Consider the following 14,310-nt stretch of genomic DNA (forward strand, 5'->3'; position numbering starts at 1 on the left):
GAAAGAGAAGAGCTAAAGAGGACAAAGGCTGCCTGTTTAATTTTATAAGGCATTTTTGCATGCAACTTAGCTTTTTAGAACAAACTATTAGACCCATTATTTTGTTAAGTATGAGAAAGAAAAAATTTCATTTCTATTTTATAAAGAAATAAAAGCTCCAAAAGTCATATTGAATAGCATTAAATCTTCCATTCTATTCCCAAGGAAATGACATTGTTTTCTCTAGCACTCTTGGCTATATTTTCAAAAATTACTACCAAGATTTAATTCCCAAATGTCTGATGCAGCAGTACAAAGAACAGGTTTAGAAGACACAGACACCATAAAATAACATTCGACAACTTATACGGAGTAAAGCACAGTCTAATACCCAACAACGAGACGGTTTTCAGCACAGTGAGAATCTGCTCCGCACGGTGCTGAGTCTGGCTGCGGCAGTGGCTCAATCGACAGTAGCTATGCACCCATCTCACCAGCCAGTCTTCTCTCGTTTTTGACTCTTTATGCAGCTGCTTCAACAGTTTCAAGGCAAGTGAGAAGCTGTTCTACAATGAGAGGAGAAAACGAGAGAAGATGGTATGATGACATACAGACAATATTTCAGAAATAAAATGATTTTACAAAAAAGTTTAATTGGACTGCTTCTTGTTTTGCATGGCACAACCTACCTTAGAGCAGCTAATCCATCTCCTCAATTTCAATTATGTGGATTTCTTTTCCTTTATTATTGGACTATAACTCACATTTAAATGTACAATTCAGTTGTTCTAGTATATTCACAAAGTTGGACTACCGTCACAGCTATCGAATTCCAGGCGTTTTTATCGCCCCAAGGAAAAACCCCATAGCCATCAGCAGTCATTCCCCATTGCTCCCAGGCCCTGGCAACCACCCACGCACTCTCTGTCTCTGTGGATTTGCCATTCTACATTTCACAGAAATGGAACCATACAATATGTGACCTTTTGTGTCTGGCTTTTCTCGCTTAGCATAGTTTTTGCAAGGTTCATCCATGTTGTAGCATGTATTAGAACTTCATTCCTTTTTATTGCTAAATAATAGTCCATTGTATGTATATAGCATATTTTGTTTATCCATTCATCCACTGATGAACATTCGGCTGTTTTTACCTTTTGGCTATTATAAATCATAACGCTATAACATGCGTATACAATTTTTGTGTGAATGTACGTTTTTATTTCTCTTGGGTATATACCTAGGAGTAGAATTGCTCAGTAACTCTATGTTTAACTTTTTGAGAACTACTAATTTCCCACAGTGACTGCACCAGTTTGCATTCCCACCAGCAATGTATGAGAGCTCCAATTTCTCCACCTTGTTTTACATACAGTCCTCATCAACACTTGTTATTTTCCATTTTTATGGTAACAGGCATTGTAGTGGGTGTGAGGCTGTATCTTGTTGTGGTCTGGATTTACATTTCAGTAATGATTAAAGATGTTGAGCATCTTTGCATGTGTTTATTGACCATATTTGTATGCCTTCTTTGGAGAAGTGTCTATTCAAGTCCTTTGCCCATTTTTTAATTGTTTTTTTTTTTTTTTAATTGTTGGGTTGTAAGAGTTCTTTATACATTCTGGAAATAGGGTCGCTATGAGTCAGCATCAATTCGACAGCAATGGGTGTGTGGGTGAGACCCTTACTGGAGCCCTGGTCGCACAGTGGTTAAGTGCTTGGCTATTAACTAAAACGTCAGCAGTTCGAATCCACCAGCCACTCCTAGGAACCCTATGGGAACCCTCTGTCCTACAGGGTTGCTATGAGTCGGCACTGACTCCACACCAATGTGTTTGGTTTTTTAGACTCTTTTCAGATACGTGATTTTCAAGTATTTTCTCCCAACCTTAGGTTTTTTTTTTTAGGTTGTCTTTCACTTTGATACTGTCCTTTGATGCACTAAATCTCTTAGATGAAGTCCAATTTATCTATTTTTGGTTTGGTTGCTTGTAATGTAGTTCTTTTTAAATACACTCCTCTAATTCTCTCTAAAATTTCAAAAGACATTTTCATCAGTCCTGGACCTGCCTAATTACTACCTTTTCAATGGTCCTTAAAAATTCAAGTCATCCTCAGCTGCAGTCTCTCTATTACTCCTCACATCGCAGATCATTTTATCTGTACGTGTGGAACATCTCTCATCTTCTTTCCATCCCTACCACTGCTTTCCTGATTCGGGGCTGTGTGGTCTCTCTCCCTGCCTCTGTTCTTTTCCCTGAGCAGTCAACCCTCCACATAGCTTGCAACATACCAACAAGACTGAGAACCCTCCACTGACTTCCCAATTCCCACAGGACTGCCTCCTAAGCCATGCCTATGCTCTGTCTCAGACCTACCACCATGAGCCCCTCACAGTCCCTCTTCTCAGGGCAGCATTTCTGTCTTAATATTTTGTATGCCTGTATCTTAGGCTGGGTTCTCTACAGAACTCTACAGAAGCAAAACCAGTAACGCAGATAAAGAGATTTATATCAAGGAAACAGCTCACATGATTGTAGGGGTTAGAACATCCCAAGTCCTTGGATCAGAATAGAGACCTTTCCCAATTCACGAAGCTGCAGAAGCTGGTGAACCCAAGATGAGTAGGTCAGAGAGCAGGATTGTTGTTCAGAGGCCGAGAAGATCAACAAATCCCAAGATGGACAGGTAAGCTGCCAGCTCAAGTCCCAAGAACCAGAGGTTAGACAAGAGACTGCTGCAGGATCCAGAACAAGCCAACAACCTTTGCAAGGCGAGCAGGAAGGAAGCAGGCAGACGGCGGAGAGATGAAGGCTGAGGGGGCAGTGAGCCACCACAGGCCCCACCCTCACCAGTACCACTCAGCAGATTCCATCATTGGGGTGATCACATATCAAATTTCAACAGGAAAGTGATCACAACATTATACAACTACCAAAACACTAAGAATCATGGCCCAGCCAAGGTGATGCACAACCTTAACCATCACAGCCTGGAATGTCCAGATCCTACCATTTCCATAAAATCTTCTCCGTGAAGCCTTCTATCCCAGACAGAATTTCTCTCTTCCTCCTCATGCTCTCTTAGCACTGGTGTTTTCTTTGCCTTCCTTGTACTATGCATATCCTCTTGCTAGACTGGGATCATGACACAGGCATGGTGTCTTTCCCGTTTACAATGCCTGGCTCAGTTTCTTAACTGCACAGTGATCCTCATTATTACCCAAAACTCCCCAGGAGATTCTCAATTCAAATTATTCTATTCTAACCACAACCTGTTTTTCTGTTGACTAAATTCCTACTATGCTTGCTTTATAACCTACATAAGACCTCTAGTAACCTGACCTCCCTTCTTTCTGCTTTTACTTCCTTCCACATTTAATTCACAAAGCCAGTCATGTCTGCATTCTCTCAGCAATACTCTCATTCATCAGCCTTTATCTCCGCATCATAGCCACCTGCCATACCCCTGGGATCCTCAGACTGCATGCTCCTCTACTCCTAACGTGGGCCCCTTGGTATCATTACTACTGGAGGCAACTCCAACTGGGTTCTCAATGCTGCCTGGCATTCTCTATTTCACGCATCAGCTTTCTCCAACGCACTCCAGTTATTCAGAACAACTTCACTTTCCTCAATTCTCCTTCCTTACCACCTCCCCTTCTACCCCTCAGAGAATAGGAGATGTCCTGCAGTGTACTACTGTTTTGCCTGTGTCTAAACCCATTCTTACCTTCCTTCCAGGAGGGGGCTCGTCTCCTGTTGAAGACAGATTGATCCCCTGTGCTCTGAATCCTGTTCCTTCCCCTCTCAACCTCCACAAGAAATCTTATTTTGCTAATCATTCCTCCCTCTGCGTGTCTAGCCTTTCCTAATCTACTAGTTACTTCCACTAGTATTTAAACATAACCAAGTCCTTCATGTTAAAAAAAATAATTTTTCTCTCAGTCTCACGTGCTCCCTCTATAGAGAGGAGAGCGGGCTCCTCACATCCTCACTTTCATGCATTCATCCGCCCACTGTAATCTGGCTCCTTTTGTTCTGGTGAAGTGGTTCTTACCAAAACCAACCTCCTTCTTTTACATTCAAGGACACTTTTCCATCCTTCCGTGCCTTCCCTCTCTTTGTAACTGACACGGATGGTTCAGGCTCTTCCCTTGTGGTTTCATAATCCTTTGGTCTTCCTCTGCTCTTCTCCTCATAGTTTCAGTTCCCGTGCAGGCTCCTCCTCCTTTGCTCATCCTGTACCTGTTGGTTTTTGCCAGGGCTGAGGCTGGCCATCCTGCCCACCTCATGGTTTCAGGGATTACTGACATGCCTACCACATTTATACCTTCCTCTCCAGCCTCACTCTTCCTCTACAGCTCCAAGTTTCTGATGTACAAACTACCTAACGGAAACCACAACTCGGCTGTCTTAAAGGCCTTTTGGATTCAACATGTCCCAGATTGAATGCACTGCCTTCCCCATGGACTGCTCTTTCTCCTGCATTGCTGTCCAGCTACTCAGGTCAGGTGCCTCCTCTCCCTTCTCCCACACATAACAATTAGCATGTCCTCTCGGTATCTCATCCCTCTCCTTGAATTAGTCCACTTCTCCCAGCTCCCTGACCTCTATACCTCTACATGGCCAGCATCCGCCTTCACATGGATTAGTGAGAAGTTTGCTAATTGCTGGTCCCTCCTCTGATCCAATACTCTTGAAATTGTTCCCAGGGCAACCCTGCACCATGCTATCCAGACATGTAGTAGAGGCTGAAGCCCCATCTTCAGTCCACGGATGAAATCAAGGGCACTGGGTCATTCTTGAGTCTTACATGTGATTCTCTCTGCCCTATTTCATCCTCTAGTTCCCAGTTTAGACATGACTTCTTCCTTCTCCCTGTTCTACAAGTTTGGGTCACATGCCCTCCACATGGCTTTCCTTTAGTACCTACCACAACATAGTGTATTATAATTGTTTGCCTACTTGTATATATTTTGTCTAACACAGCCTCTCAAGCACCTCACAAAGTGCTTGGCATTGAAAAGAGGTAAAATTCAAATTTCAGATCTGCAACTTCTGAATAGTTCTAGTGCAGGCAGATAAAATACAACGAAGGTTTATATAATCTTCACATTTGGATTATTCTTTTACTCTCCATCCCCAATATTACTGGTATTGATAGTGAACTCTATTTAGCTTACACTTATATATGACTATATTGCTGAAAAACGATGAAGAAAAGCCATTGTACTATTTTTTGAGAGATTTTTAGTTATCTTTGTGATTATCACAGGATTTCTGAATAATGTATCCAAAATCAATGCTCTCCCTCTGCCCTCATCGTTTGAATAGCAGCAGGGAGCTTCAGTTGCTTCTCCTTCTGGGACGAGCACCAGGGATTTCTTCTAAAAGGCCCCCTGTCCCTATCCTTGGCCAAGAGTTCAGATGGTCCTTCCTTATCCAGTGAGGCAATGGATGATAATGGCTGGAGCCTTCTGGTAAAGAAAACACCTTTTTTTTTCTGGAGGAGATAGTCAAAAGGAAACTGTTTCTATTCCAGGAAGACATGGTGTGGAGGAAGTAAGATCTAAAACCTCCATAGCCATTTCTGCCAGAGACAGTCATGATGCTGAACCCAAGTGGGAGCCGACATGTGGAAGGCAGGGCCCACGGGCAGCCTTGGTGATAGTATCTGAGGCGTGCCTATCTATGCCAGTCCTTCCAGGCCTTTCCTTTGAGGAAACTGACCAATCTCCTTTCTTCACTTAGGCAGCTCTAGATGGGTTTTCTGTGACTTGCAACATAAAAGTTCCTGACTGATACAACTCTCATCCCAAAGAAAAGTTACTCATGAGCAAGTAAACCTACAGAACAGAAAACTGTTTCTATTTAACTTCTTTGCTTTACAATAACCAACACTATCAGACCTTTAAAATAGCAAGCTCCCTAAGGCATATGGATTTAATGCATTGAAATAGTTTGTCTGCAACTTCTAAGAAATATCAAGAAAGGATCATACTACCAAATGATAGATTGCAACAAACTGAACCTTCGTAAAATGAAATAAAATCTGATACTAGATTTATTTTCCTTTTAAATAACAGATTATAATTTAAAATGATTTATAGGTATATAATAAACTTTAGAGGCTTTCTGGAAAACTTTAAGGAATATAAAGTGTTTCTTCAAGTTTGCTTTCTTACGAAGAGAAAAAATACTAACTTGGTAATTTTTAAACTTCATATTTTAAAGAAATAGTAAATTAAGAAAAAATGGTAATTTAAGAAAATTCACTGATAACATAGAGGACCATGAATATGGGTACCTACCTGTTTTCGTGCACTTTCTATCATCTTCATTTTCATGGAAAACTTACAGCTCTTAATCAGAGAATAAATATCTTCTCCCTGCTCTTGCATTTCCACCGTGTCACTGGAGTCTCCATCTCCATCCACTTTCATACTATGATCATCTGGAAGAAAGCGAAGTTTCTCCTCTATTTTGCTGAGGAAGAAACATCTACACAAAACAGAGAAGAATGATTTAACGCCAGAGACTCTGAAAGGAATCTCTGACACGAAGGGAGTCACTGGATGGCATGCGGAAGAAATCCTAGAGCTATTGGCTTCTGCTCACACTCAGTTTGTAAATTTACACTCACCATGGACAGGGTTGAATCTCCATTTTAATAAGACAAGTAGATTTTAATAGAGTTTTCCAGACCTCATCTGTTGCCTCTACCATCACAAAATAAAGCATTTAAAACACAATTTTCTCTCTTAAAGATGGAGTAACATACCCTGTGTTGGGTAAAAAGACATTTTTCTCCTTAAATACCTAATTTAATGTCTTACCCCTTCCCCAAAGTGCAAAATATAAAGGAGCAAACAGGCTATAAATAATCACTAAGAGTTTATATGATAAGGCTGGGCTACTTTAATTTACTATTATTTGTACCATATTTACATATAAAGGTTTGTTCCAGTGTTTAATTTTCATTAATATCAGTAACAATGACAAAGGACCTTAACATAAAAGATTCACTCCTGATTAATAATCAAGGAACTATCTGTTCACAAAGGGACTGGTTTCTAACTTTCGTAGAAATGCTGTGCCTAGATAAACCCTTATACCTACATCTTTCTTCTTTTTTTGGTTACTCCCAAGATACAAGGCCCTCTGGTAGTCTATCTACTTCTGTTCTCAGCACCCCCAACCCAATACTCCACTGTCCCTCCCCAAAATAGCTGCTATCTTTTTTTTTTCTTTTCTCAGTTTGGCTGATGATTTATCAGTTTTGTTGACCTTTTCAAAGAACCAGTTTTTGGTCTTGTTAACTCTTTCAATTATTTTTCTAATCTCTATTTCTGCTCTAATTTTTATTATTTCCTTTCTTCTGGTACCCATGGGCTTCTTTTGCTGCTCTCTTTCTATTTGTTCGAGTTCTGGGTTTAGGTTTTGATTGTGGCCCTTTCTTCTCTTTAGATTATGCATTTATTGCTATAAATTAACCTCTGAGCACTGCGTTTGCTGTGTCTCAAAGTTCTGGTAGGATGTGTTTTCATTCTCATTTGATTCTGTAAATTTTTTTTACTCTGTCCTTGATTTCTTCTATAACCCGGTAGTTTTTGAGCAGTTGCTATCTTTTAAGTTTTTACTGTTTCTACTGTCTCTACAACGGAATTAATTCAGAAATCAACAAAAATAAGATAGTCAAAAATCCAACTATTTGGAAATTAAACAACATACTTTTCATGGATCGAAAGAGAAATCACATGAGAATTAGAAAATATTTTAACTGAATGATGATGAAAATACAACATGCACAAATTTGTGGAATGTAGCTAGAACTGAGAGGGACACCTATAGCTTTAAATAATTATATTGGAAAAAAAAAGGAAGTTATAAAATCAGTGACCAAAATTTCCACCTTAAGAAACTAGAAAAAGCAAACTAAATCTAAACTGAGTAGAAGGAAGGAAATAATAAAGGTGAGACTAGGAATCAATGAAATAGAAAGCAGACAAACAAAAAGGAATATTAGCAAAGCCAAAAGCTGGCCCTTTGAAAAGATAAAGAAAACTGGCAAACCTCCAGTTAGATTAAAAAAAAAAAGCACATAAATGACCAATATCAGAAATGAAAAAGGAGCCCTGGTGGCACGGTGGTTAAACAGCTTGGTTGCTAACAGAAGGTTGGCAGTCAGAATCCACCAGCCACTCCTTGGAAACTGTACGTGGAAGTTCTACTCTGTCCTATAGGGTTGATGTAAGTCAGAATCGACTCGACAGCAACGGGTAACGGGGATAGTGGGACAGTGGTTAAAAGGTCGGCAGTTCAAATCCACCAGCTGCTCCTTGGAAACCCTAGCGACAGTTCTACTCTGTTTTATAGAGTCACTCTGAGTCGGAATTGACTCAATTACAATCTTTTTTTTTTAATGAAGATCCTAGAAATAACAAAGAAGGATATAAGAGAATCTTATAAACAACTTTATGCCAAGAAACTGACAACCTCAATGAAATGGAAAAATTTTTTGAAAACACAACTTAATCAAATTGACACAAAACAGAACAGAAAACTAAAATAGCACTATAACTATTCAGGAGCCCTGGTGGCATGGTGGTTAAGAGTTAAGGGGCTAACCAAAATGGCTGGCAGTTTAAATTTACCAGCCACTCCTTGGAAACCCTATGGGGCAATTCTACTCTGTACTATAGGGTCAATATGACTCAGAATCGACACAATGGCAACAGGTTTGTGTTTTTTTTTTTTTGGTTTTATAACTATTGAAGAAATTAAATGTGTTACCAAAAATCTTCCCCAAATTCTCCAAAACTTCAGTCTCAGATGACTTTCACTAGCAAATTCTATCAAATATTCAAGTAAAACACATTTTTGGAAAAGCGGGAGGGGAACATATTCCAACACATATGAGGCCCCCAAAAAACAACAAAACAAAACCTGTCACTGCTTAACCATTGCGCAACCAGGGGTCCTTTAAGAGACCAGCATATCCATAATACCAAAACCTGACAAAGACAATACAAGAAAGAAATCTACAGACCATTATCCCACGTGAACACAGATGCTAAAATCCTTAACAAAATGTTAGCATATCAAAGAATACATTAAAAGGATAATAAACCATAACCATATACAGTTTAGGCCAAGAATGCAAGATTGGTTTCATATTCAAAAAGCAATCAATGCAATTCACCAAAAACACATGTAAGGAGGAGAGCAATGCAATCAATTCAATAGATACAAAAAAAGCACCTGACAAAATTCAACACTCACTCATGATAAAAAATTTTAAAAGCTATTAGAAAACCAGGAACAGAAGGGGAGCTGCTCAATCTGTAAGCAGCATCTACGAAAAACTACAACTAGTATCATACCAATGTTGAAGTCAAAGAGATGAACAGAAGATTTCAAAGGGTGGCTCAAGAAATCAAAGTATTATAACGACATGTACAAAGACCTGGAGTTAGAAAAGGGAAGAACACTCTCAGCATTTCTCAAGCCAAAGGGACTGAAGAAAAAAATTCAAGGCCTGAGTTGCAAAACTGAAGGGTTCGACAGGGAAAATATTAAACGATACAGGATGCATGGAAGAAATACACAGAATCACTATACCCCAAAAAATTGGCCAACGTTCAGCCATTTCAGGAGGTAGCATATGATCGGGAACTGATGGCACTGAAAGAAGAGGTCCACCCTGCACCAAAGGCACTGGTGAAATATAAGGCTCCAGAAACTGACGGAATGCTAATTGAGATGTTTCAACGTATCGATGCAGTGCTGGAAGTGCTTACAGATCTGTGGCCAACGGACTAGAAGAGATCCATATTTATGCCTATTCCAAAGAAAGGGAATCTAAGCAAATGCTGAAATTACTGAACAATATTAATATCACACACAAGTAAAATTTTGCTGAAGATCATTCGAAGGCAGTTACAGCAGTACACTGACAGGGAACTGCCAGAAATTCAACCTGTATTCAGAAGAGGACGTGGAACCAGGGATATCATTGCTGATGTCAGATGGATCCTGGCTAAAAGCAGAATACACCAGAAAGATGTTTACCCGTGTTTTATTGACTATGCAAAGGCATTTGACTATGCGGATCATAACAAACTATGGATGTCATTGCAAAGAATGAGGATTCCAGAACACTTAATTGTGCTCACGAGGAATCTTGACATAGATCAACAGGCAGTCATTCCACAGAACAAGGGGATACTGCATGGTTTTAAGTCACAAAAGGTGTGTGTCAGGGTTGTATCCTTTCACCATACCTATTAAATCTGTATGCTGAGCAAATAATCTGAGAGCTGGACTATATGAAGAAGAACAGAGCATCAGGATTGGAGGAAAACTCATTAACAACCTGCGTTATGCAGATGACACAACCTTGCTTGCTGAAAGTAAAGAGGACTTGAAGCACTTACTGATGAAGATCAAAAACCACAGCCTTCAGTATGGATTACACCTCAACATAAAGAAAACAAAAATCCTCGCAACTGGACCAAGAAGCAATATCATGATAAATGGAGAAAAGACTGAAGTTGTCAAGGATCTCATTCTACTTGGATCCACAATAAACAGTCATGGAAGCAGCAGTCAAGAAATCAAACGGCACATTGCACTGGGCAAATGTGCTGCAAAAGACCTCTTTAAAGTGATAAAAAATCAAAGATGTCACCTTGAAGACTAAGGTGTGCCTGACCCAAGCCATGGTATTTTCAATCGCCTCATATGTATGTGAAAGCTGGACAATGAACAAAGAAGACTGAAGAAGAACTAATGCATCTGGATTATGGTACTGGTGAAGAATACTGAATATACCATGGACTGCCAAAAGAATGAACAAATCTGTCTTGGAGGAAGTACAGGCAGAATGCACCTTAGAAGCAAGGCTGGCAAGACTACATCTCATGTACTTTGGACAGGTTATCAGGAGAGATCAGTCCCTGGAGAGTGACATCATGTTTGGTAAAGTAGAGGGGGAGCAGAAAGAGGAAGACCCTCAACAAGATGGGTTGACACAGTGGCTGCAACAATGGGCTCAAGTGTAACAAAACTGTGAGGATGGTGCAGGACCTGGCAGTGCTTTATTCTATGGCACGTAGGGTCACTACGAGTCAGAACCAACTCGACAGTACCTAACAACAACAACTACAACATCATACTTAATGGTGAATGACTGAATTGTTTTTCCTAATAGTAGGAATAGGACAAGGGCACTGGCTTCATCACTTTTATTCAAGATTGCACTGGAGGGCTTCATCATTGTAGAAAGAAAATGAAACAGAAAGTATAAAGTTTGGAAAGGAAGAAGTAAAACTGTTCCTATTTGCGGATGATGGGATTATTCACATAGAAAATCCCAGGGAATCTGGAAAACAAGAATGAGAATTAGTAAGTGAAGTTAGCAAGAATACAATATAAAAAAATTTTATATGAACAGAAAATAACAGGAAAATTAAAAAATTTAAAACCTCCATACAACAGTGCAAAAAGCCATAAAATAATTAGAAATAAACTAACAAAAGACATTCCAGATCTCCACACTAAAAGACACCAATCATTGCTAAAAAAAATTAAATTCATATTCCTGAACTAGAAAACTCTATATTGATAAGAACTTGTCTGTCAGTTTGTCATACTGTGGTAGGTTTTGTGTCGTTATGATGCTTGAAGCTATGCCACCAGTATTTCAAATACCAGCAGGGTTTTAGCAGAGCAGCCAGACTAAGATGGACTAGGAGGAAGGGTCTGGAGACCTACTTCTGAAAATAAGCCAATGAAAACCTAATGAACAATAACAGAACATTACCAGATATAGTGCTAGAAGATGAGCCTCTCAACTTGAAAAGCAGTCAAAATACAACTGGGGAAGAGATGCCTCCTCAAAGTAGAGTTGACCTTAATGATGTGGGTGGAGTAAAGCCTTTGGGACCTTCATATGCTGATGTGGCACGACTCAAAATGAGAAGGAACAGCTGCAATTAGTAATCAGAACATAGAATGTATGAAGCAAATCAAGGAAAACTGGATGTCATCAAAAATGAAATGGGACACTTGAAGATCAATATCCTAGGAACTGTATAGGTGAGCTGAAATGGATTCATTAGCCATTTTGAATCCTATGATCATATGCATGGTCTACTATGCCAGGAACAACAACTTGGAGAAGAATGGCGCTGCATTCTTCATCAAAAAGAATATCTCAATGTCTACCCTGAAGTACAACACAGCCAGTGGTAAGTTAATATCCATATGCCTACAAGGAAGACCAGTTAATAAGACTATTATTCAAATTTATACACTATCCACAAATGCTAATGATGAAGAAATTGAAGATTTTATAAACTGCTACAGGTTGAAATTGATCAAATATGCAATCAAGATGCATGGATAATTTACACAGGAATCAAATAAACTACATCTGTGGAAAGATATGATAAAGAAGCTCAATATTATCAGTCAAGACAATGCCAGGAGCCAACTGTGGAACAGACCAGCAATTGCTCATGTGTAAGTTCAAGCTGAAGCTGAAGAAAATCAAAACAAGTTTAGTAAAGCCAGAGTATGACCTTGAATACATCACACCTAAATTTAGAGACAATCTCAAGAATAAATAGGATGCACTGAACACTAATGATCAAAGCCCTGAAGAACTGTGAGAAGACAACAAGGGCATCAGAAATGAAGAAAGTGAAAGATCATTAAAAAGGCACTGTGCCTCTAGGGCTCCAGATAACGTTACAAAGAACGGGAACTATAGAACACTTAATTGTGCTCATGCAGAACCTGTACATGCATTAAGATGCAGTTGTTCAAACAGAATAAGGGAATACTGCATAGTTTAAAATCATAAAGGTGCACATCAGGGTTATATCCTTTCACCTCACTTATTCAGTCTGTACGCTGAACAAATGATCTAAGAAGCTGGACTGTATGAAGAAAAACAGGGCATCAGGATTGGAGAAAGATTCGTTAACAACCAGCAAAATGCAGATAACATAACCTTACTACAATTGAAGACGACTTGAAGTACTTACTAATGAAAGTCAAAGACTACAGTCTTCAGTATGGATTACCAGAATATAAAAAAAGCTAAAATCCTCACAACTGGTCTGATAATCAGAATCATGATAAATTGCAAAGAAATTGAAGTTGTCAAGATATCTTTCTACTTGTATCAACAAGGAGCCCTGGTGGTACAGTGGTTAAGAGCTCAACTGCTAACCAAAAGGTCGGCAGTTCAAATCCACCAGCAGTTCCTTGGAAACCCTATGGGGTAGTTATACTATGTCCCATAGGATCGCTATGAGTTGGAATTGACTGGATGGCAATGGGTTTTTTTTTTTTTGGTTGATGCAACAAGCAATGCCCATGAAAGCAGCAGTCAAGAAATGACATACTGCATTGGGAAAATCTACTGCAAAAGACATCTTTAAAGTGTTAAAAAGCAAAGATGTCACTTTATTGACTAAGGTGTGCCTGCCCCAAGCCATGGTATTTTCAATCACCTCATATGCGTGTGAAAGCTGGACAATGAAAAAGAAGAATTGATGCATCTGAATTTGGTTTTGGTGAAGAATGCCGAGTTTACCATGAACTGCCAGAAGAACAAATTCGTTTTAGAAGAAGTACAGTCAGAATGCTCCTTAGAAACAAGGATGGTAAGACATTGGCTTACTTACTCTGCACACGTCATCAGGACAATCGCTAGAAAAGGACACAAGGCTTGGAAAAGCAGAGGGTCAGCAAGAACGAAAGAAAACCTCCTTGAGAGACTGATACGTCAGCTGCAACATACCAACAACTGTAGGGATGGCACAGGACCGGGCAATGTTTCGCTCTGTTATATATAAGGTCCCCGTGAGTCAGATCAGAGTTGACTGCTACTAATTAACAACATTGTTAAGAATGCAATTCTCCCTTAAATTGATCCACAGAGTCAATGCAATCCCAATCAAAATCTCAGCAGGTTTTTCTTTTGTAGAAATCGACATGCTGATTCTTTTAATATGTAAGTAAATGCAAATAACCTAAATTAATTTGCAAAAAGAACATAGAGCCCTCACGCTACCTACTTTCAACACTTATGCAACGCTTACTATAAAGCTACAGTAATCGAGATTGATATTGTGAAAAGATATACATATACATATAAATCAAGGAAAAGACTAGAGAATTCAAAAAATAATCCACACATATAAATGGTCAACTGATTTTCAAGTTAGGTGCCAAGGCAATTCAATTGTGGGGGAAAAAAAAACTTCAATAAGTGCTAGGATACTAGATAGTTACACAGAAAAAAACGAATGTTACTATC

At 39.3% G+C, this 14,310-nt stretch overlaps 1 protein-coding gene across 3 annotated transcripts in view; it reads right to left on the reverse strand.

Moving 5' to 3' along the window:
* The window catches only part of PRKDC (protein kinase, DNA-activated, catalytic subunit), a 321,194-nt gene that overhangs the window by 73,211 nt on the left and 233,673 nt on the right, over positions 1-14,310 (reverse strand). For all 3 annotated transcript variants that reach the window (XR_007513335.1, XM_049854457.1, XM_049854458.1), the window contains exons 69-70: positions 6,290-6,479; positions 371-545 (exon numbers count right to left, since the gene is read on the reverse strand). Coding sequence is in view for 2 of the 3 variants with exons in the window: in XM_049854457.1 (XP_049710414.1) it covers positions 371-545; positions 6,290-6,479 (365 nt within the window). In the remaining variant the exon portion in view is untranslated. The remainder of the gene's footprint in view (positions 1-370; positions 546-6,289; positions 6,480-14,310) is intronic.

This window comes from Elephas maximus, chromosome 15 (assembly GCF_024166365.1).
Source record: "Elephas maximus indicus isolate mEleMax1 chromosome 15, mEleMax1 primary haplotype, whole genome shotgun sequence".
Lineage (NCBI taxonomy): Eukaryota > Metazoa > Chordata > Mammalia > Proboscidea > Elephantidae > Elephas > Elephas maximus.